The following is a 22041-nucleotide window of genomic DNA, read 5'->3' on the forward strand; positions in this document are numbered from 1 at the left end:
TTTGCCTGATATTTTGGGCTATTGAGGTCCAAGCACCAGGACTGAATGTAATTTATGGGGACCCACAAACACAAGGGGTCTCCAAATCATGAGTAAGTGATCTCTTCCAGTATGTTTTAATTCCTCTTTTCTGTTTATTGGTTTCTTGAACTCCTTTGGAGCATGGTGCCTTGTTCTTGGTGATGAACGTGTAAAGGGAGTGTGGTTTTGATGCTATGCCATGGTGCAAGCTTTGGGCTGTGGAGTGACAGCAATGATCTGTTTGCAAATGAATTAATATTAATAACAATAATTATTCTAATTTTTACAGCTCCGTGTTCTTTGTCCAGTTCACAGCTTCCTAAAATCCTCCTAAACTTCTCGGCACACTGCTGCTGCCCCTGCCTGCAAGCTGCCACCAGCACGCTTTGCTTGCAGCTCCCAGCTGAGCTCCCAGCCCCTTTGACCATCAACCATATCCTATCGTACCCACTGCAAGCGTGCTCAGTGCAACAGGAAGGAAGAGGAAGAGGGAGGATAGTGTGAAATCGCTCACCATCAGCAGAGCACTGCTCTTGAAGGTGTGGGTTTGGGGAGCTTTGAAGCTCTTGGTGTTTTGCAGAGCTCCCTGCTACCCTGAAGGTGGTCAGTGCCCATGAGACTCTTTGAGGTCTGCGGCATCTGAGGGTGAACTGCAGCAGGAGGTAGAAAAGCAAAGGGAGACACGGCAAAGGTGAGGGAGAGCTCATCCGACGTGGTCCATGCTCACATACCAGCAGGTCCGTGCCCTCTGCCAGGCTTCTGGAGAGATGGCTCCCTGGCATCCTCAGTGCCCCTGCGATATCTGGGCTGCTTTCAGGTCCTTTGCTGCCACCAGTGCTTCCCTTCCAGCTGCCCTTCTTGTAGCAGTTGTGGGGAGCGTTGCACATCTCTGCCTGTCAGGTGGCAAAGAAGGAAGATCCAGGGGAAGCTTCTGTCTCTCCGACTGCACACAGGTTGCCCGTGCGTCCCTGTCAGGAGCCCTTCCTTTCTCCATTTCAATACCCAGTATGTTTATATTCCAATAAATACCCATTATATTTATATTCCAATATCTGTCAACAAACATTTCCAAGAGGGAGGTACAGCTCCTCACCGTGGGAGGAAGCTGCTCTCTTGGGAAGCCCATGGACCGAATGGCACCAAATGTTTTTACACCAACAGCCAGGGCTGGGCTCCCGTGCAAGAGGCTTGTTTCAGAGCACCACCCTTACCAACCTGTTGGCAGACTGACCTCCTCCCTGAGACGGTCTGCATGCAAATTCTGAGGTCAGCACAGATGCTCAGCTTGTCAGGGAGACACCCTGCGTGCAGCCAAGGGGACGGGATGTCTCCGCAGAGCTGCGCCGTTGTCTGCCTCAGCCTGATGCTGGTGGGTAAGTTGGGATGGGGCGAGCGGAAAGCACCTTGGGTGCTGTGGGAGCTGCGGGTGGGGTAAGCTTGAGCTGATGGAAAGGAAAGGAAGAAGCTGGTGGTGACCGTGGAGAGCTCTCCTCAAGCACAGATGGCTAGGGACGATGGGGGAAAGATGACGGGGTTGCTGTGCTCATTCCCAAACATCGGCCGAGGGCTGGACCCAGCACAGATGTTCATGGAGCTCCTGCTCCCTGCTCGTGCTGCTGTGCAAGTGCTGCTGGTCCCTGGGTGGCCCGTGAGGGGGGATACCTGCAGGATGGCCGTGCCAGCTGGAGAGCTGCATCCCGTGGGCATCCCACCACCGGGGATGCAAGGGATGCATTTTGCTGAGAGCCAGAGGAGGTGCGTGAGGAAGTGGTGGTGGGGCAGGGGGGGCTGCGAGCGCTGTGCTGCAAGGGGAGGGAATCTGCTGCTGATCTGCTGACCCCTCTGCAGGGCGAAACCTGGGCTTCCTCGTGGAAATCCCGCAGGATGCAGTCAATGGCACCATGGGGCAGTCCGTGCTCCTGCCCGTCTCCTACAGATGCAACAGCACCTCTTGCTTCCCACTGTCAATTAAGTGGACATTTGATCACCCCTTACAAAGAGCCATCTCCTGCGTAGTGCAGAAGTGCTCCCTGGATGATGGGGGGGCTCCCAAGAACTGCTACAAAAAATGTTACCCCTATCCTGCATATTGGGGCCGTGTTAAGCTCTTTCCTGAGAACGCATCCCTGCTGCTGCTGGACCTGCGGCTCAGAGACAGCGGGGTGTACACCGTCAGCTTTGTACAGCAAAAACAAAGCAGGCACATCACCCTGACCGTGCTTGAGCAACCTGTCACCCCAGACCACTCCAGCAACAGTAAGTGTCCCTGTGCTGCCCTGGCAGCATTCCTGCCCCTCCTGATGGGGACAGCACGGGACCCCTGCGGAGGTGTCCTGGGGAGGTGGCAGCCTCCCGATGCCACATCTCCTCTCTCCTACCGCAGGCACTTCTCAACCAGCAGGAAGAATAGCCACACGCATCCCTTGCTGCATCCTCAGAGGCTGCTACTGCTTCATCCTGCTGCTCCTGCAGCTGCTCTTCCACCTGTGCTGGCTGCGGGGCAGCCGTGGGGAAGCCTGCGGCTGCTGCTGGGGAGAAGGGAGCCAGCGTGCGGGAGCAGCCAGGGCCGGGTCACAATGAAGTGCCCAGAGTGGGGGCACAGGGGACACCCCACAGCCCCCTCTGTCCCCGCAGCCCCAAAGCGTGCAGGTGGCACAGGAAGGAGCCGGGGCTCGCCCGCCCACCCGCAGCGAACCCCACGGTGCTGAGGGGCTGAGCGAGAGCCTCCAACTTCCTCCTGGCCCAGGCGAGCGCAGCAGCCGCAGGCGATGTGTCCCGGCCGGCGCTGCTGGGGCCTCGGCTCCCTCCTGCTGCTGCTGCTGCTGCTCGGTGAGCTGGGGACGGGGCCACTGGCTTTGCCCTGGGGGTAGCTTGGGGGTTGTGGCTGGAAAAGCCAGCAGGGAGGACGTTGGGGCCAAGGGGTTGTCAGGGCAGGTGGTGCGGGGCCCACACTGGGGTGGCTGCATCCAGTGGGGTCCCCAAACACAAGGGCACTGCTCTGAGGTATGGATATGAGGCTCCTGTCGGGGGGCGGTGTGCTGTGCTGCGTCTGGCTGGGATGTCAGCTTTCCCTGCAGCAGCCCACACAGTGCTGGGCTCTGCACTTGCAGCTGGAGCAGCAGTGGGATCAGCCCAGTGCTGTGTCTGCTGCTGAGCAGAGCTGGCACGGCACCAGGGCTCTCTCTCACCCTCCTGGGGGTGGGCAAAGAAGTGAAACAGGAACATCCCCAGGGCAGCTGCCCTAAACCAACCAAGGGCATATTCTGTACCACCTGATGGCACACTCAGCAATATCGGGTGGAAAAAGGAGGAAGAGGGGAGAGCTGGGCTCTCGTTGCGAAAACATCGGTCCTGCTGAACACTGGCTACGTGCGTTGAGGCTCTGCTGCAAGGACGTGGTCAAGCACCGCTCACTTGTGGGAAGTAGAGAGTAATTTCTTTCCTCTGCACTTCAACATAGCCTTTACAAGTTTTGTTTTGCTTTTTTTTTTTCCCTCTCTTTTCCCCTTTCAATTTTTTTCCCTTTAGTTGAATTGTTTAATTAATGATAATCTTTCCTTCATAATTATTTTTTCCCCTAAATAAAATGACCCCTGTATCAACCCGTGAGTTGTTCTTTCCTTTATTTCTTCCCCTCCTCTTCTATGGAGGGGGATTGAGAGACAGGTTGTGGTGTTCAGCTGCCTACCACGGTAAAACCACCCCATGGGACAGGGTGGGCTGAGCGCTGTGCTCCAAGGTGGGAGAATCTGCCGCTGCCCTGCTGAGCTGCTCATCTGCCTCTTCCCTTCTGCAGGGCGAAACCTGGGCTTCCTCCTGGAAATCCCACAGGATGCAGTCACTGGCACCGTGGGCCAGTCCGTGCTCCTGCCCGTCTCCTACAGATTCAACAGCACCCCTCACTTCCCTATGAATATTAAGTGGACATTTGGTCACCCCTCACAAGGAACCATCGCCTGCACCGTGCACAACTGCTCTCTGGATGATGGGGGGGCTCCCAAGAAATGCTCCTTTAGCTGTTTCTCCTATCCAGCACGTTGGGGCCGTGTTGAGCTCTTCCCCGAGAACGCATCCCTGCTGCTGCGGGACCTGCGGCTCAGTGACAGCGGGGTGTACACCGTCAGCCTCCTACAGCACCAAATACAAATCAGGAACATCACCCTGACCGTGCTCGAGCAGCCTGTCCCCACAGGTCCTACCAGCGAAGGTAAGTGTCCCTGTGCTGCCCTGGCAGCATTCCTGCCCCTCCTGATGGGGACAGCACGGGACCCCTGCGGAGGTGTCCTGGGGAGGTGGCAGCCTCCCGATGCCACATCTCCTCTCTCCTACCGCAGGCACTTCTCAACCAGCAGGAAGAATAGCCACACGCATCCCTTGCTGCATCCTCGGAGGCTGCTACTGCTTCATCCTGCTGCTCCTGCAGCTGCTCTTCCACCTGTGCTGGCTGCGGGGCAGCCGTGGGGAAGCCTGCGGCTGCTGCTGGGGAGAAGGGAGCCAGCGTGCGGGAGCAGCCAGGGCCGGGGCACAATGAAGTGCCCGCAGTGCCCGGGCACAAGGAAGGCGCTCAGCTGCTGCCTCGGGGCTGCTTTTCCCTCTGGCACCTGCCCCTCTGCTGGACAAACCGGGCTCCCGGCCCCTGCCTGCCCCCAGTGCACAACCACTCCCCACGCTCACATACCCCTGCTCTGAAATTCCTGCTCCCAATTCAAACACCAAATAAACACCTTTCCTCTGGCCTCCCTGTCTCCAAATGCCTGGCATGGGGCTGCAGCACCACCTGAAGCAGTTCCAGCAGCAAAGCGAGAACCGGGAGAGATTCCCAAAGCTTCTGGCCAGCCCCAGGTGGCAGTGGCACCTCGCAGTGGGACTGGAGACTCCAAAGGCTGCTTTCGTGGGGCAGGGTCTAGGCGGCTGCTGAGGCTGAAGGGTCACAACTGCAGTAGGGCCCTGTGAGCCATCCAGCTGCATCCCCTGGGAAATCCCTCCCAAAATGGGAATGAGATGGACGCATTTTCTGGCAGCTCCCTGCTGTGAGCGTGGAAGGGGTGCTGGGGCAGAAGCAGCGCCCGCAGTGGGGGCACAGGGGACACCCCACAGCCCCCTCTGTCCCCGCAGCCCCAAAGCGTGCAGGTGGCACAGGAAGGAGCCGGGGCTCGCCCGCCCGCCCGCAGCGAACCCCACGGCGCCGAGGGGCTGAGCGAGAGCCTCCGACTTCCTCCTGGCCCAGGCGAGCGCAGCAGCTGCAGGCGATGTGTCCCGGCCGGCGCTGCTGGGGCCTCGGCTCCCTCCTGCTGCTGCTGCTGCTGCTCGGTGAGCTGGGGACGGGGCCACTGGCTTTGCCCTGGGGGTAGCTTGGGGGTTGTGGCTGGAAAAGCCAGCAGGGAGGACGTTGGGGCCAAGGGGTTGTCAGGGCAGGTGATGCAGAGCGCTCCCTGGGACGGCTGCATCCAGTGGGGTCTCCAAAAATAAGGGCGCTGCACTGAGATCTGGTGTGTGGGCGTGAGGTTCCTGTCAGGGGGCGGTGGGGCAGGGTGGGCTGAGCGCTGTGCTCCAAGGGGGGAGAATCTGCCACTGAGCTGCTGATCTGCCTCTTCCCCTCTGCAGGGCGAAACCTGGGCTTCCTCCTAGAAATCCCGCAGGATGCAGTCACTGGCACCGTGGGGCAGTCCGTGCTCCTGCCCATCTCCTACAGATGCAACAGCACCCCTTGCTTCCCTATGAATATTAAGTGGACATTTGGTCACCCCTCACAAATAATCATCGCTTGCTCAGTGCAGAACTGCTCCCTGGATGATGGCGGGGCTCCCAAGAACTGCACCAAAAAATGTTACCCCTATCCTGCACACTGGGGCCGTGTTGTGCTCTTCCCCGAGAACGCATCCCTGCTGCTGCGGGACCTGCGGCTCAGTGACAGCGGGGTGTACACCGTCAGCTTCTTATGGAAAAGACAAAGCAGGCACATCACCCTGACCGTGCTCGAGCAGCCTGTCCCCACAGATCCTACCAGCAAAGGTAAGTGTCCCTGTGCTGCCCTGGCAGCATTCCTGCCCCTCCTGATGGGGACAGCACGGGACCCCTGCGGAGGTGTCCTGGGGAGGTGGCAGCCTCCCGATGCCACATCTCCTCTCTCCTACCGCAGGCACTTCTCAACCAGCAGGAAGAATAGCCACACGCATCCCTTGCTGCATCCTCGGAGGCTGCTACTGCTTCATCCTGCTGCTCCTGCAGCTGCTCTTCCACCTGTGATGGCTGCGGGGCAGCCGTGGGGAAGCCTGCGGCTGCTGCTGGGGAGAAGGGAGCCAGCGTGCGGGAGCAGCCAGGGCCGGGGCACAATGAAGTGCCCGCAGTGCCCGGGCACAAGGAAGGCGCTCAGCTGCTGCCTCGGGGCTGCTTTTCCCTCTGGCACCTGCCCCTCTGCTGGACAAACCGGGCTCCCGGCCCCTGCCTGCCCCCAGTGCACAACCACTCCCCACGCTCACATACCCCTGCTCTGAAATTCCTGCTCCCAATTCAAACACCAAATAAACACCTTTCCTCTGGCCTCCCTGTCTCCAAAGTGCCTGGCATGGGGCTGCAGCACCACCTGAAGCAGTTGCAGCAGCAAAGCGAGAGCCGGGAGAGATTCCCAAAGCTTCTGGCCAGCCCCAGGTGGCAGTGGCACCTCGCAGTGGGGCTGGAGACTCCAAAGGCTGCTTTCGTGGGGCAGGGGCTGGGCGGCTGCTGAGGCTGAATGGTGACAGCTGCAGGAGGGCCCTGTGAGCCATCCAGCTGCATCCCCTGGGAAATCGTCCCCAAAAATGGGGATGCGATGGACGCATTTTCTGGCAGCTCCCTGCTGTGAGCGTGGAAGGGGTGCTGGGGCAGAAGCAGCGCCCGCAGTGGGGGCACAGGGGACACCCCACAGCCCCCTCTGTCCCCGCAGCCCCAAAGCGTGCAGGTGGCACAGGAAGGAGCCGGGGCTCGCCCGCCCGCCCGCAGCGAACCCCACGGCGCCGAGGGGCTGAGCGAGAGCCTCCGACTTCCTCCTGATCCCAGGCGAGCGCAGCAGCCGCAGGCGATGTGTCCCGGCCGGCGCTGCTGGGGCCTCGGCTCCCTCCTGCTGCTGCTGCTGCTGCTCGGTGAGCTGGGGACGGGGCCACTGCGGCTGGAGAAGCCAGCGGGGAGGAGGCTGGGGCCAAGGGGCTGGGGGTGCAGGTGATGCAGGGAGCACCCTGGGGCGGCTGCATCCAATGGGGTCCCCAAAATCAAGGGCACCGCGCTGGTGTCTGGATATGAGGCTCCTGTCGGGGGGCGGTGTGCTGTACTGCGTCTGGCTGGGATGTCGGCTTTCCCTGCAGCAGCCCACACAGTGCTGGGCTCTGCACTTGCAGCTGGAACAGCAGTGGGATCAGCCCAGTGCTGTGTCTGCTGCTGAGCAGAGCTGGCACGGCACCAGGGCTCTCTCTCACCCTCCTGCGGGTGGGCAAAGAAGTGAAACAGGAACATCCCCAGGGCAGCTGCCTTAAACCAACCAAAGGGATATTCCGTACCACCTGGTGGCACACTCAGCAATATCGGGTGGAAAAAGGAGGAAGAGGGGAGGGCTGGGCTCTCGTTGCAAAAACGTCGGTCCTCCTGAACACTGGCTACGGGCATTGAGGCTCTGCTGCAAGGACGTGGTCAAGCACCGCTCACTTGTGGGAAGCAGAGAGTAATTTCTTTCCTCTGCACTTCAACATAGCCTTTACAAGTTTTGTTTTGCCTTTTTTTTTTTTTTTTTTTTCTCCCTTTCCTTTTTTTCCCTTTAGCTGAATTGTTTAATTAATGCTAATCTTTCCTTCATAATTATTTTTTCCCTTAAATAAAATGACCCCTGTATCAACCCGTGAGTTGTTCTTTCCGTTACTTCTTCCCCTCCTCTTCTAAGCAGGGGGAGTGAGAGACAGGTTGTGGTGTTCAGCTGCCTAGCACGGTAAAACCACCCCACGGGGCAGGGTGGGCTGAGCGCTGTGCTCCAAGGGGGGAGAATCTGCCGCTGCCCTGCTGAGCTGCTGAGCTGCCTCTTCCCCTCTGCAGGGCAAAACCTGGGCTTCCTCGTGGAAATCCCGCAGGATGCAGTCACTGGCAACGTGGGGCAGTCCGTGCTCCTGCCCGTCTCCTACAGATGCAACAGCACCTCTTGCTTCCCAATGTCAATTAGGTGGATATTTGGTCACACCTCACAAAGAACCATCTTCTGCAGCGTGCAAAACTGCTCCCTGGATGATGGGGGCACTCCCAAGAACTGCTCCACAAACTGCTTCCCCCATCCAGTATATTCGGGCCGTGTTGAGCTCTTCCCCGAGAACGCATCCCTGCTGCTGCAGGACCTGCGGCTCAGTGACAGCGGGGTGTACACCGTCAGCTTCCAACAGCACCAAAGACAAAGCAGGAACATCACCCTGACCGTGCTCCAGCAGCCTGTCCCCACAGATCCTACCAGCAACAGTAAGTGTCCCTGTGCTGCCCTGGCAGCATTCCTGCCCCTCCTGATGGGGACAGCACGGGACCCCTGCGGAGGTGTCCTGGGGAGGTGGCAGCCTCCCGATGCCACATCTCCTCTCTCCTACCGCAGGCACTTCTCAAACAGCAGGAAGAATAGCCACACGCATCCCTTGCTGCATCCTCGGAGGCTGCTACTGCTTCATCCTGCTGCTCCTGCAGCTGCTCTTCCACCTGTGCTGGCTGCGGGGCAGCCGTGGGGAAGCCTGCGGCTGCTGCTGGGGAGAAGGGAGCCAGCGTGCGGGAGCAGCCAGGGCCGGGGCACAATGAAGTGCCCGCAGTGCCCGGGCACAAGGAAGGCGCTCAGCTGCTGCCTCGGGGCTGCTTTTCCCTCTGGCACCTGCCCCTCTGCTGGACAAACCGGGCTCCCGGCCCCTGCCTGCCCCCAGTGCACAACCACTCCCCACGCTCACATACCCCTGCTCTGAAATTCCTGCTCCCAATTCAAACACCAAATAAACACCTTTCCTCTGGCCTCCCTGTCTCCAAAGTGCCTGGCATGGGGCTGCAGCACCACCTGAAGCAGTTCCAGCAGCAAAGTGAGAGCCGGGAGAGATTCCCAAAGCTTCTGGCCAGCCCCAGGTGGCAGTGGCACCTCGCAGTGGGGCTGGAGACTCCAAAGGCTGCTTTCATGGGGCAGGGGCTGGGTGGCTGCTGAGGCTGAAGGGTGACAGCTGCAGGAGGGCCCTGTTAGACTTTGAGCTGCATTCCCTGGAAAATCCCTCCAGTAATGGGGATGGAATAGACAGTTTTCTGGCAGCTCCCTGCTGTGAGCGTGGAAGGGGTGCTGGGGCAGAAGCAGCGCCCGCAGTGGGGGCACAGGGGACACCCCACAGCCCCCTCTGTCCCCGCAGCCCCAAAGCGTGCAGGTGGCACAGGAAGGAGCCGGGGCTCGCCCGCCCGCCCGCAGCGAACCCCACGGCGCCGAGGGGCTGAGCGAGAGCCTCCGACTTCCTCCTGGCCCAGGCGAGCGCAGCAGCCGCAGGCGATGTGTCCCGGCCGGCGCTGCTGGGGCCTCGGCTCCCTCCTGCTGCTGCTGCTGCTGCTCGGTGAGTTGGGGACGGGGCCACTGGCTTTGCCGTGGGGGTAGCTTGGGGGTTGTGGCTGGAAAAGCCAGCAGGGAGGACGTTGGGGCCAAGGGGTTGTCAGGGCAGGTGGTGCGGAGCCCACACTGGGGTGGCTGCATCCAGTGGGGTCCCCAAACACAAGGGCACTGCTCTGAGGTATGGATATGAGGCTCCTGTCGGGGGACAGTGTGCTGTGCTGCGTCTGGCTGGGATGTCGGCTTTCCCTGCAGCAGCCCACACAGTGCTGGGCTCTGCACTTGCAGTTGGAACAGCAGTGGGATCAGCCCAGTGCTGTGTCTGCTGCTGAGCAGAGCTGGCACGGCACCAGGGCTCTCTCTCACCCTCCTGCGGGTGGGCAACGAAGTGACACAGGAACATCCCCAGGGCAGCTGCCCTAAACCAACCAAAGGGATATTCCGTACCACCTGGTGGCACACTCAGCAATATCGGGTGGAAAAAGGAGGAAGAGGGGAGAGCTGGGCTCTCGTTGCGAAAACATCGGTCCTGCTGAACACTGGCTACGTGCATTGTGGCTCTGCTGCAAGGACGTGGTCAAGCACCGCTCACTTGTGCGAAGTAGAGAGTAATTTCTTTCCTCTGCACTTCAACATAGCCTTTATGGGTTCTGTTTGGCTTTGTTTTTTTTCCCTCTCTTTTCCCCTTTCAATTTTTTTCCCTTTAGTTGAATTGTTTAATTAATGCTAATGTTTCCTTCATAATTATTTTTTCCCTTTAATAAAATGACCCCTGTATCAACCCGTGAGTTGTTCTTTCCTTTACTTCTTCCCCTCCTCTTCAAAGGAGGGGGAGTGAGAGACAGGTTGTGGCGTTCAGCTGCCTACCACGGTAAAACCAGCACACGGGGCAGGGTGGGCTGAGCGCTGTGCTCCAAGGGGGGAGAATCTGCCGCTGCCCTGCTGAGCTGCTGAGCTGCCTCTTCCCCTCTGCAGGGCAAAACCTGGGCTTCCTCGTGGAAATCCCGCAGGATGCAGTCAATGGCACCGTGGGGCAGTCCGTGCTCCTGCCCGTCTCCTACAGATGCAACAGCACCTCTTGCTTCCCACTGTCAATTAGGTAGACATTTGGTCACACCTCACAAAGAACCATCACCTGCACAGTGCAGAACTGCTCCCTGGGTGATGGGGGGGCTCCCAAGAACTGCTCCACAGAATGTTACCCCTATCCTACACACTGGGGCCGTGTTGAGCTCTTCCCCGAGAACGCATCCCTGCTGCTGTGGGACCTGCGGCTCAATGACAGCGGGGTGTACACCGTCAGCTTCCAACAGCACCAAAGACAAATCAGGCACATCACCCTGACCGTGCTCCAGCAGCCTGTCCCCACAGATCCTTCCAGCAACAGTAAGTGTCCCTGTGCTGCCCTGGCAGCATTCCTGCCCCTCCTGATGGGGACAGCACGGGACCCCTGCGGAGGTGTCCTGGGGAGGTGGCAGCCTCCCGATGCCACATCTCCTCTCTCCTACCGCAGGCACTTCTCAACCAGCAGGAAGAATAGCCACACGCATCCCTTGCTGCATCCTCAGAGGCTGCTACTGCTTCATCCTGCTGCTCCTGCAGCTGCTCTTCCACCTGTGCTGGCTGCGGGGCAGCCGTGGGGAAGCCTGCGGCTGCTGCTGGGGAGAAGGGAGCCAGCGTGCGGGAGCAGCCAGGGCCGGGGCACAATGAAGTGCCCGCAGTGCCCGGGCACAGGGGACACCCCACAGCCCCCTCTGTCCCCGCAGCCCCAAAGCGTGCAGGTGGCACAGGAAGGAGCCGGGGCTCGCCCGCCCGCCCGCAGCGAACCCCACGGCGCCGAGGGGCTGAGCGAGAGCCTCCGACTTCCTCCTGGCCCAGGCGAGCGCAGCAGCCGCAGGCGATGTGTCCCGGCCGGCGCTGCTGGGGCCTCGGCTCCCTCCTGCTGCTGCTGCTGCTGCTCGGTGAGCTGGGGACGGGGCCACTGGCTTTGCCCTGGGGGTAGCTTGGGGGTTGTGGCTGGAAAAGCCAGCAGGGAGGACGTTGGGGCCAAGGGGTTGTCAGGGCAGGTGGTGCGGAGCCCACACTGGGGTGGCTGCATCCAGTGGGGTCCCCAAACACAAGGGCACTGCTCTGAGGTATGGATATGAGGCTCCTGTCGGGGGACAGTGTGCTGTGCTGCGTCTGGCTGGGATGTCGGCTTTCCCTGCAGCAGCCCACACAGTGCTGGGCTCTGCACTTGCAGCTGGAACAGCAGTGGGATCAGCCCAGTGCTGTGTCTGCTGCTGAGCAGAGCTGGCACGGCACCAGGGCTCTCTCTCACCCTCCTGCGGGTGGGCAACGAAGTGACACAGGAACATCCCCAGGGCAGCTGCCCTAAACTAACCAAAGGGATATTCCGTACCACCTGGTGGCACACTCAGCAATATCGGGTGGAAAAAGGAGGAAGAGGGGAGAGCTGGGCTCTCGTTGCGAAAACGTCGGTCCTGCTGAACACCAGCTACGTGCATTGTGGCTCTGCTGCAAGGACGTGGTCAAGCACCGCTCACTTGTGGGAAGTAGAGAGTAATTTCTTTCCTCTGTACTTCAACATAGCCTTTACAAGTTTTTGTTTTGCTTTTTTTTTTTTCCCTCTCTTTTCCCCTTTCAATTTTTTTCCCTTTAGTTGAATTGTTTAATTAATGCTAATGTTTCCTTCATAATTATTTTTTCCCCTAAATAAAATGACCCCTGTATCAACCCGTGAGTTGTTCTTTCCTTTACTTCTTCCCCTCCTCTTCTATGGAGGGGGATTGAGAGACAGGTTGTGGTGACAGCTCCCTAGCACAGTAAAACCACCCCATGGGGCAGGGTGGGCTGAGCGCTGTGCTCCAAGGTGGGAGAATCTGCCGCTGCCCTGCTGAGCTGCTGAGCTGACTCTTCCCCTCTGCAGGGCAAAACCTGGGCTTCCTCCTGGAAATCCCGCAGGATGCAGTCACTGGCACCGTGGGGCAGTCCGTGCTCCTGCCCGTCTCCTACAGATGCAACAGCACTCCTCACTTCCCTATGAATATTAAGTGGACATTTGGTCACACCTCACAAGTAATCATCGCCTGCACAGTGCAGAAGTGCTCCCTGGATGATGGGGGGGCTCCCAAGAAATGCACCAAAAAATGTTACCCCAATCCTGCACATTCGGGCCGTGTTGAGCTCTTCCCCGAGAACGCATCCCTGCTGCTGCGGGACCTGCGGCTCAGTGACAGCGGGGTGTACACCGTCAGCTTCTTATGGAAAAGACAAATCAGGCACATCACCCTGACCGTGCTCGAGCAGCCTGTCACCACAGATCCTACCAGCAAAGGTAAGTGTCCCTGTGCTGCCCTGGCAGCATTCCTGCCCCTCCTGATGGGGACAGCACGGGACCCCTGCGGAAGTGTCCTGGGGAGGTGGCAGCCTCCCGATGCCACATCTCCTCTCTCCTACTGCAGGCACTTCTCAACCAGCAGGAAGAATAGCCACACGCATCCCTTGCTGCATCCTCGGAGGCTGCTACTGCTTCATCCTGCTGCTCCTGCAGCTGCTCTTCCACCTGTGCTGGCTGCGGGGCAGCCGTGGGGAAGCCTGCGGCTGCTGCTGGGGAGAAGGGAGCCAGCGTGCGGGAGCAGCCAGGGCCGGGGCACAATGAAGTGCCCGCAGTGCCCGGGCACAAGGAAGGCGCTCAGCTGCTGCCTCGGGGCTGCTTTTCCCTCTGGCACCTGCCCCTCTGCTGGACAAACCGGGCTCCCGGCCCCTGCCTGCCCCCAGTGCACAACCACTCCCCACGCTCACATACCCCTGCTCTGAAATTCCTGCTCCCAATTCAAACACCAAATAAACACCTTTCCTCTGGCCTCCCTGTCTCCAAAGTGCCTGGCATGGGGCTGCAGCACCACCTGAAGCAGTTCCAGCAGCACAGCGAGAGCCGGGAGAGATTCCCAAAGCTTCTGGCCAGCCCCAGGTGGCAGTGGCACCTCGCAGTGGGGCTGGAAACTCCAAAGGCTGCTTTCGTGGGGCAGGGGCTGGGCGGCTGCTGAGGCTGAAGGGTGACAGCTTCAGGAACATCCTCCAAGCGATTGAGCTGCATCCCCTGGGAAATCATCCCCAAAATGGGGATGCAATGGATGCATTTTCTGGCAGCTCCCTGCTGTGAGCGTGGAACGGGTGCTGGGGCAGAAGCAGCGCCTGCAGTGGGGGCACAGGGGACACCCCACAGCCCCCTCTGTCCCTGCAGCCCCAAAGCGTGCAGGTGGCACAGGAAGGAGCCGGGGCTCGCCCGCCCGCCCGCAGCGAACCCCACGGCGCCGAGGGGCTGAGCGAGAGCCTCCGACTTCCTCCTGGCCCAGGCGAGCGCAGCAGCCGCAGGCGATGTGTCCCGGCCGGCGCTGCTGGGGCCTCGGCTCCCTCCTGCTGCTGCTGCTGCTGCTCGGTGAGCTGGGGACGGGGCCACTGCGGCTGGAGAAGCCAGCGGGGAGGAGGCTGGGGCCAAGGTCTGGGGGTGCAGGTGGTGTGGAGCCCACCCTGGGGCGGCTGCATCCAGTGGGGTCCCCAAAATCAAGGGCACCACGCTGGTGTCTGGATATGAGGTTCCTGTCGGGGGGCGGTGTGCTGTACTGCGTCTGGCTGGGATGTCAGCTTTCCCTGCAGCAGCCCACACAGTGCTGGGCTCTGCACTTGCAGCTGGAACAGCAGTGGGATCAGCCCAGTGCTGTGTCTGCTGCTGAGCAGAGCTGGCACGGCACCAGGGCTCTCTCTCACCCTCCTGCGGGTGGGCAAAGAAGTGAAACAGGAACATCCCCAGGGCAGCTGCCTTAAACCAACCAAAGGGATATTCCGTACCACCTGGTGGCACACTCAGCAATATCGGGTGGAAAAAGGAGGAAGAGGGGAGGGCTGGGCTCTTGGTGCGAAAACGTCGGTCCTCCTGAACACCGGCTACGTGCGTTGAGGCTCTGCTGCAAGGACGTGGTCAAGCACCGCTCACTTGTGGGAAGTAGAGAGTAATTTCTTTCCTCTGCACTTCAACATAGCCTTTACAAGTTTTGTTTTGCTTTTTTTTTCCCCTCGCTTTTCCCCTTTCAATTTTTTTCCCTTTAGTTGAATTGTTTAATTAATGCTAATGTTTCCTTCATAATTATTTTTTCCCTTTAATAAAATGACCCCTGTATCAACCCGTGAGTTGTTCTTTCCTTTACTTCTTCCCCTCCTCTTCAAAGGAGGGGGAGTGAGAGACAGGTTGTGGCGTTCAGCTGCCTACCACGGTAAAACCAGCACACGGGGCAGGGTGGGCTGAGCGCTGTGCTCCAAGGGGGGAGAATCTGCCGCTGCCCTGCTGAGCTGCTGAGCTGCCTCTTCCCCTCTGCAGGGCAAAACCTGGGCTTCCTCGTGGAAATCCCGCAGGATGCAGTCACTGGCACCGTGGGGCAGTCCGTGCTCCTGCCCGTCTCCTACAGATGCAACAGCACTCCTCACTTCCCTATGAATATTAAGTGGACATTTGGTCACACCTCACAAGTAATCATCGCCTGCACAGTGCAGAACTGCTCCCTGGGTGATGGGGGGGCTCCCAAGAACTGCTCCACAACCTGTTTCACCAATCTTACACATTCAGGCCGTGTTGAGCTCTTCCCCGAGAACGCATCCCTGCTGCTGCAGGACCTGCGGCTCAGTGACAGCGGGGTGTACACCGTCAGCTTCCAACAGCACCAAAGACAAATCAGGCACATCACCCTGACCGTGCTCCAGCAGCCTGTCCCCACAGATCCTACCAGCAACAGTAAGTGTCCCTGTGCTGCCCTGGCAGCATTCCTGCCCCTCCTGATGGGGACAGCACGGGACCCCTGCGGAGGTGTCCTGGGGAGGTGGCAGCCTCCCGATGCCACATCTCCTCTCTCCTACCGCAGGCACTTCTCAAACAGCAGGAAGAATAGCCACACGCATCCCTTGCTGCATCCTCGGAGGCTGCTACTGCTTCATCCTGCTGCTCCTGCAGCTGCTCTTCCACCTGTGCTGGCTGCGGGGCAGCCGTGGGGAAGCCTGCGGCTGCTGCTGGGGAGAAGGGAGCCAGCGTGCGGGAGCAGCCAGGGCCGGGGCACAATGAAGTGCCCGCAGTGCCCGGGCACAAGGAAGGCGCTCAGCTGCTGCCTCGGGGCTGCTTTTCCCTCTGGCACCTGCCCCTCTGCTGGACAAACCGGGCTCCCGGCCCCTGCCTGCCCCCAGTGCACAACCACTCCCCACGCTCACATACCCCTGCTCTGAAATTCCTGCTCCCAATTCAAACACCAAATAAACACCTTTCCTCTGGCCTCCCTGTCTCCAAAGTGCCTGGCATGGGGCTGCAGCACCACCTGAAGCAGTTCCAGCAGCAAAGCGAGAGCCGGGAGAGATTCCCAAAGCTTCTGGCCGGCCCAGGGTGGCAGTGGCACCTCGCAGTGGGGCTGGAAACTCCAAAGGCTGCTTTCATGGGGCAGGGGCTGGGCGGCTGCTGAGGCTGAATGGTGACAGCTGCAGGAACATCCTCCAAGCGATTGAGCTGCATCCCCTGGGAAATCGTCCCCAAAATGGGGATGCGATGGACGCATTTTCTGGCAGCTCCCTGCTGTGAGCGTGGAAGGTGCTGGGGCAGAAGCAGCGCCCGCAGTGGGGGCACAGGGGACACCCCACAGCCCCCTCTGTCCCCGCAGCCCCAAAGCGTGCAGGTGGCACAGGAAGGAGCCGGGGCTCGCCCGCCCGCCCGCAGCGAACCCCACGGCGCCGAGGGGCTGAGCGAGAGCCTCCGACTTCCTCCTGGCCCAGGCGAGCGCAGCAGCCGCAGGCGATGTGTCCCGGCCGGCGCTGCTGGGGCCTCGGCTCCCTCCTGCTGCTGCTGCTGCTGCTCGGTGAGCTGGGGACGGGGCCACTGCGGCTGGAGAAGCCAGCGGGGAGGAGGCTGGGGCCAAGGGGTTGTCAGGGCAGGTGGTGCAGGGAGCACCCTGGGGCGGCTGCGTCCAGTGGGGTCCCCAAACACAAGGGCACCGCGCTGAGGTCTGGGTGTGAGGCTCCTGTCAGGGGGCAGTGGGGCAGGGTGGGCTGAGCGCTGTGCTCCAAGGGGGGAGAATCTGCTGCTGCCCTGCTAAGCTGCTGAGCTGCCTCTTCCCCTCTGCAGGGCGAAACCTGGGCTTCCTCGTGGAAATCCCGCAGGATGCAGTCAATGGCACCGTGGGGCAGTCCGTGCTCCTGCCCGTCTCCTACAGATTCAACAGCACCCCTTGCTTCCCGGTGGCAATTAGGTGGATGTTTGGTCACACCTCACAAAGAACCATCTCCTGCACTGTGCAGAACTGCTCCCTGGATGATGGGGGGGCTCCCAAGAACTGCTCCACAGAATGTTACCCCTATCCTGCACATTCGGGCCGTGTTGAGCTCTTCCCCAAGAACGCATCCCTGCTGCTGAGGGACCTGCGGCTCAGTGACAGCGGGGTGTACACCGTCATCTTGCAACAGCACCAAATACAAATCAGGAACATCACCCTGACCGTGCTCGAGCAGCCTGTCCCCACAGATCCTACCAGCAAAGGTAAGTGTCCCTGTGCTGGGCACGGGCACCTCCTGCACTGCCCCAGCCATGGGAAGCATCAGGCACAGACAGAATTTTGGTCCCTCCTTCCACGGGACCAAGCCACTGCAGCGAAGAGAGGATTCCCAGGGGTGTCCTAGGTGCTGCTGGTTGTGCTCCTCCAGTTGTAGCTGGAAGCCCAGCGTTCCTCCCTCTGCCACCGTTAGCTAGAGGTACGAGTGAGTGCCTCTTGCACAGCCGCTTGTCTCTGCAGGAGAAAGGCTCCACAACAGCGATGCCTTTAGCTGAAAGGAATGGCTGCAGAGAATGAATGGGAGAGGTGGGTTCAGGAACCCAGGCACCATGTCTGGGTCCTGTACTGGGGAAATTGTTTACGTACTGGTCAAATATATTATGTACTGGGGCAAATATTTCCTGGGGAGAATAGGGCACTTGGGGGTAAATCAGTGGCCACAGAGGCTGAGAAAAAAATGCACCAAATGCTCTCCTACCACTCTGGTGCAACCCGACATGCAACGTCCATGAAATAATCACCAGGGCAGTACCTGCTGCCACTGCTTTCCTTTAGGAAGCACTTACAGCACCTGTTGTCTTCCAAATGCCAGGCATCAGCAAGCAAGACCACATACAAAACTACATAATTGGAGCTTCCTCATTAATCTTTCTCCTGCTGTTCCTGGTCTTCTGCGTTTGGCGCTGGGGTAGGTGGCTCTTGCACTGCAAACTTGGAGGTTGCACCTCTGGTTCCTTTGGGTATATTCCCTGGGGATAAAGGTAGTGGGGGGGCTCTGGAGAGGTTCTGCTCTTCACACCAGAATTATTCCTTTCCTGTGAGGTCCCCTTCAGCGTACCACCTCCTTCCAGCTGTAAAGAGTCACAGTTTCTAGTTTGTGATGCAGCTGAACGAAGCAGAAGCACAGCACGGGACTGTTGCAAAGGTTTTCTGGAAATCCCATACCTTCTGGAAAATAAACCAGCAAGGTGCCTATCTCCATGGCTCCCATAAAAGCCTTCACCCCTGAGGATGCCTTTGTCAGGAGACAAATTCATTTGTTTCCAAGGGGGAGATTTCACCCATGCTTGGCTGGAGCAGCCACAGAACTCTCTGTCTTGATGGCAAAATCCTCATTAACCCCCTGGTGAAAGTGCCAGTATATTATCTCTGGTCCTCCAGGGCTACGATGGGCAGGGTGCAACCTGTCGGTAATAAAACCTTCTTTTTCCGAGGTACAGTGCAGAAGAAGAAGATGAGAATCGTTAAACAACAGCAGGTACAGAAAAAAAAATTTTGAACGTTCTTTGGTTAAATGCTAACTGCTGGCTTGAATAAGATGCACTGAGCTACAAGAATTGGTTGCTGAATTTAAAATTAGGAAGTTAATTCCGTGTTGTAAGGGCAAGCTGCAAAGTGGTAAGTGGCCCTGGGGTACTGCTTCCCCCCAGCTGCACCTTTCCCCTTCGCCTCCCTCCCCGACCCCAAAAGGACCTGATTTTACCTTCGTGGCTGAGAAGCCTAGGGACAGCTTTGGCTGACAGCAGCAAGGAGGGTGCAGAATGGTTAAATGCAGAGCAATGTGCAGATGATCACCCTTCCCTGCCTGGCAGCCTCACGGGTTTCTGTCGGGGCACTACTTGAGGGGTCTCTGTGGGCCGTGCAGACAGCCAGGATCAACCCCGACCCTCCCGTGGGCAAAGCCACCCGGGCTTTACATAGCTCCTGCTCCTGCTGAGTCCTCCTGGCTTGCAGTTAGCAGCTCCAGGACCCCTCCTGATCCCGACATCCTCTGGAGAAGGCTCTCTCTCACCCTGGGTGTTTTCTCTGTGCTTCTCAGGAGCCCCCCGAGGACAACACTGCGGCGGGGGAAGTAACAACCATTTATTCCAGAGTCGGAGACAGCTTTGAACATCCAGGGCTGAGAGAATCAGCACAGGTCATCTACTCATCCATAACCTCCCTCAATTCCTGAGGACAGGACTGGGCACCACCAGCTCCTGCTTTGGCTGCGGGAGCTGCCCGCAGAGCTCTGAACCTTGCAGGAGAGAGCCCTGCCGCAAAGGTGGCTGGTGATTTTGTCACTGACCAGAGAAAGGGGCCCAAGGTAAAGGCGAATCAGCAGTGCATCTGTGGGAAGCCTGATTCCACTGACTCACCTTAATCTGAGGGCTAACGGAGAGCACTGGATGTATTTCAGTCCTGCGCTCCAGGGTCACTTACCAATTGTCTTGTCATACTGAAAGAATGCATGAAGAAGGCCTTTTGACCTGGAAAGCTGTCCATATTTTTAGGAGTATGCCAAGTCACTGGAGAGCAGACCCTTCCTGCCATGAAATCTGCTTGGCCTTGGGATCCCAGGGCAAACGGTTCCTCTGCTGATCGTCTGAAAAGTCCCCTTGAAGGGCAAGGAGCCGGGGCTTTCTGGAGTTCCTGGCACATGGTGACGTTCCTTTAAAACTGTTTGTACAGGTGGAAGAAAGCTGAGACGCCTAACTCTGTTTTAAAATTAAAGGTCACATCTTCCCTAGCAGCACCAGCTTTTTTTAAATGCAGTAAGGGCATAAATCGTTTTGGTTTTGCTCTGGGCTTCATGGAAAACAAGAGAGAACATACCGAAACGTGGGGCCCCATCAGTAATAAACGGATGCTAGGACAGGACAAGAGTGCTAGGCATCTCCCGACCACAGCCTGACCCAGAGAGGGCACGGAAACTGCTGCTGCTGCCTTCCTCTTTGTGTGCTCCTGTGTCAGCTGGGATGATGTTCAGGAGGGACAATGATGATGACAGTGGTGGTCCAAGCCCCCAGCATCAGCAGCCCCTCCCCTGGCTCCGGGTGAAGGACGTGGCTGCTCTGCTCTTGGAAAGCCCTGCTAATCTTCACGACAGCAGAGGTTATTTTTTTTTTTCTCCAGAATATAGAAGCTCCTTGTGACTTAATAAAACCGCAAAAGCTGAAAAGTCGCCTTGGGTATGCACAAAGCTTTTGCAGTGGTTAGCGTGAAGCCTTAAGTAGCAGGAGAGAAGAAAGTACTAAAAAAAGTGAAGCAGTAGAAGATAATTGCACAGGAAATGTGACTATCAGTCCTCAGGCATATGTGGTCACTGGTTGTCCTCTCAGCAGACCTCATGTTGTTCCTGACCCCTGCAGAAGGATTTGGAAACACCATCCCCGGAGAGCATGGCAGGACAAGGGAGGACTGCTGAGATCTGCTCCTCCACAGCTGTGAGTGGAGCCCACCCCCAGCAGAAAAACCTCTTGATCTCCCTGGTGCCTGCTAGAGCACAAACTAACCTGCAGCAAAATGAAGACTGAGGTCTGAATTTGGACACCCAGAAACACAACCACCCCTTTACAAGCCTTGCGTGTCCCAGAGCAGCTTCTTCTTGGAAAAGAAACCTTTGGAGAGCCCGGTCCCTGAAACGTCATCTGCAAAGAAGACCTGCAAGGCAGGGGGGATTAAATCCTCCCTGTGGGACCAGGGCCTCGGGGGGCACCAGGGAGCCCTTGCAGGAGGTGGTGTCCTGCTGCACCCATGCTCAGCTAAGGCACAGGGAGCAAAGTGCCCCTTCTGCTTCCACGGGTTTTCTCAGCTAAAATAAAGTTTTGCAAGAGTTCCCAGAGTTTTGCCTTATTCTGCTGCTCTTTGGTAGCATTGAGGTACGTTGTGCTTTCTTCATGGCAACTCACTTGCTTTTGGACTAAAATTCTCTTTCTGCCGTCCTTGGTCTCAGGCAGGTGAGTTTGCCCTGCTGGAGCGGTGCCACGCAGAAGGGGCTGCAGGACTTGGGGTGCCAGAGGAACTGCAGTGCCCGGTTCTGGAGGTTTTGGGAAGTGTTTGGTCCATGCATCTCGAGAGAAAGGCCAGTGTCTGCTGGTGCTGCATTGGCACTGATTTGGCCCAGTTTTGTGCTCGCGAGGCCTGCTGAGACCTGCCCTCCAGGGTGGGCCATATGCAGAGGGGATCCCTGCATTTGTGGCGTGATGAGGTTGAAACTCCACACTTTTGGGGGGCTACACGTGTAGGCCAGGGGAGGGGAAAGCAGGCCCCATGCGTGCCTCACACAGCAGCACAGTGCAGGCAGACCTCACAGCGAGCCCACAGCTCCTCTCGTGACCCACGCTGCGTGCAGAGCACAGAGGGAACTGCAGAAACCGAAGGGAAAAAGAGAAACTGAACGAGCAGAGGGGGGCTGGACGGCCACACAGGATACGTGGTGCTTTGTGTGCTTCCCTGTCCCTGCCTGACTCTCACCCCTGCTTGCCCCGAGCTCCCACCACCAAAGGCCTTTTGTTCTCACCCACACCACCTGTCTCTGCCTCTAGCCCCCACGCTGCAGCCCCGCCAGCTGCCTCTGCCATTTCATTTCCTTCTCCGAGCGGCTTCCTCGCAGGCCTCTGCCTCCCAGCCCCCTCCTTTGCTTGCTCTTTGCAGCTCTTAAAGGTCAGTGTGGCTTTCTTTGTGGCTGCAGGCGGCTCGGTGCTTGCAGGTCTTGCAGGTGCTTCTCAGGCAGTCGCTAGCTACACCTCAGAGCAGCTTCCTCTGCTGGATACACGCGGCCTTTGAATTAACGATTCAGGTACTGCACCGGTCCTCTCCACGGCCTTGCCGCTCATCCTAGTTTATTCTTCCATGTTTTAGTCACAGAATCACAATATTAGGGATCGGAAGGCCATCCCATGTGTCTGAAAGCCATCTTCTGGGGCTGACAATGAGTGGGGCAGGGGGCCTGGTAACAACAGGGGTGGAAAATGCCAAGGTACCCAGTGCCTTCTTCACCTCGGTCTTCACCAGTACTTGTGTTCAGCAATCCAAGGGCCTGGAGAAGGTCTGGAGCAAGGAAGGTGTGTTCTTGGTGGGAGGGGACCAGATCAGGGAGCACTGAAGCCAACTGGG

General features: G+C 58.5%; 1 protein-coding gene across 10 annotated transcripts; it reads left to right on the forward strand.

The window, feature by feature from the left end:
• Positions 1-202: 202 nt before the first annotated feature.
• On the forward strand, positions 203-20761 carry LOC137863703 (carcinoembryonic antigen-related cell adhesion molecule 3-like). Of its 10 annotated transcripts, none has more exons than XM_068697074.1 (11): positions 206-1394; positions 1870-2277; positions 3818-4228; positions 5626-6033; positions 8077-8487; positions 12513-12920; positions 14961-15371; positions 16740-17150; positions 17756-17851; positions 18378-18421; positions 19437-20761. In XM_068697074.1, exons 1-11 carry the CDS (start codon positions 1274-1276, stop codon positions 19476-19478), a joined length of 3171 nt encoding a protein of 1056 aa, XP_068553175.1. In that variant the 5' UTR covers positions 206-1273; the 3' UTR covers positions 19479-20761. The 10 variants fall into 10 exon arrangements, with proteins under 10 accessions (XP_068553179.1, XP_068553175.1, XP_068553176.1 ...); XM_068697075.1 differs by having other exon boundaries at positions 208-1394; positions 18384-18421; XM_068697072.1 differs by having other exon boundaries at positions 210-1394; positions 18983-20761.
• Positions 20762-22041: the final 1280 nt, after the last annotated feature.

Source organism: Anas acuta, chromosome 13, assembly GCF_963932015.1.
Source record: "Anas acuta chromosome 13, bAnaAcu1.1, whole genome shotgun sequence".
Taxonomy (NCBI): Eukaryota; Metazoa; Chordata; class Aves; order Anseriformes; family Anatidae; genus Anas; species Anas acuta.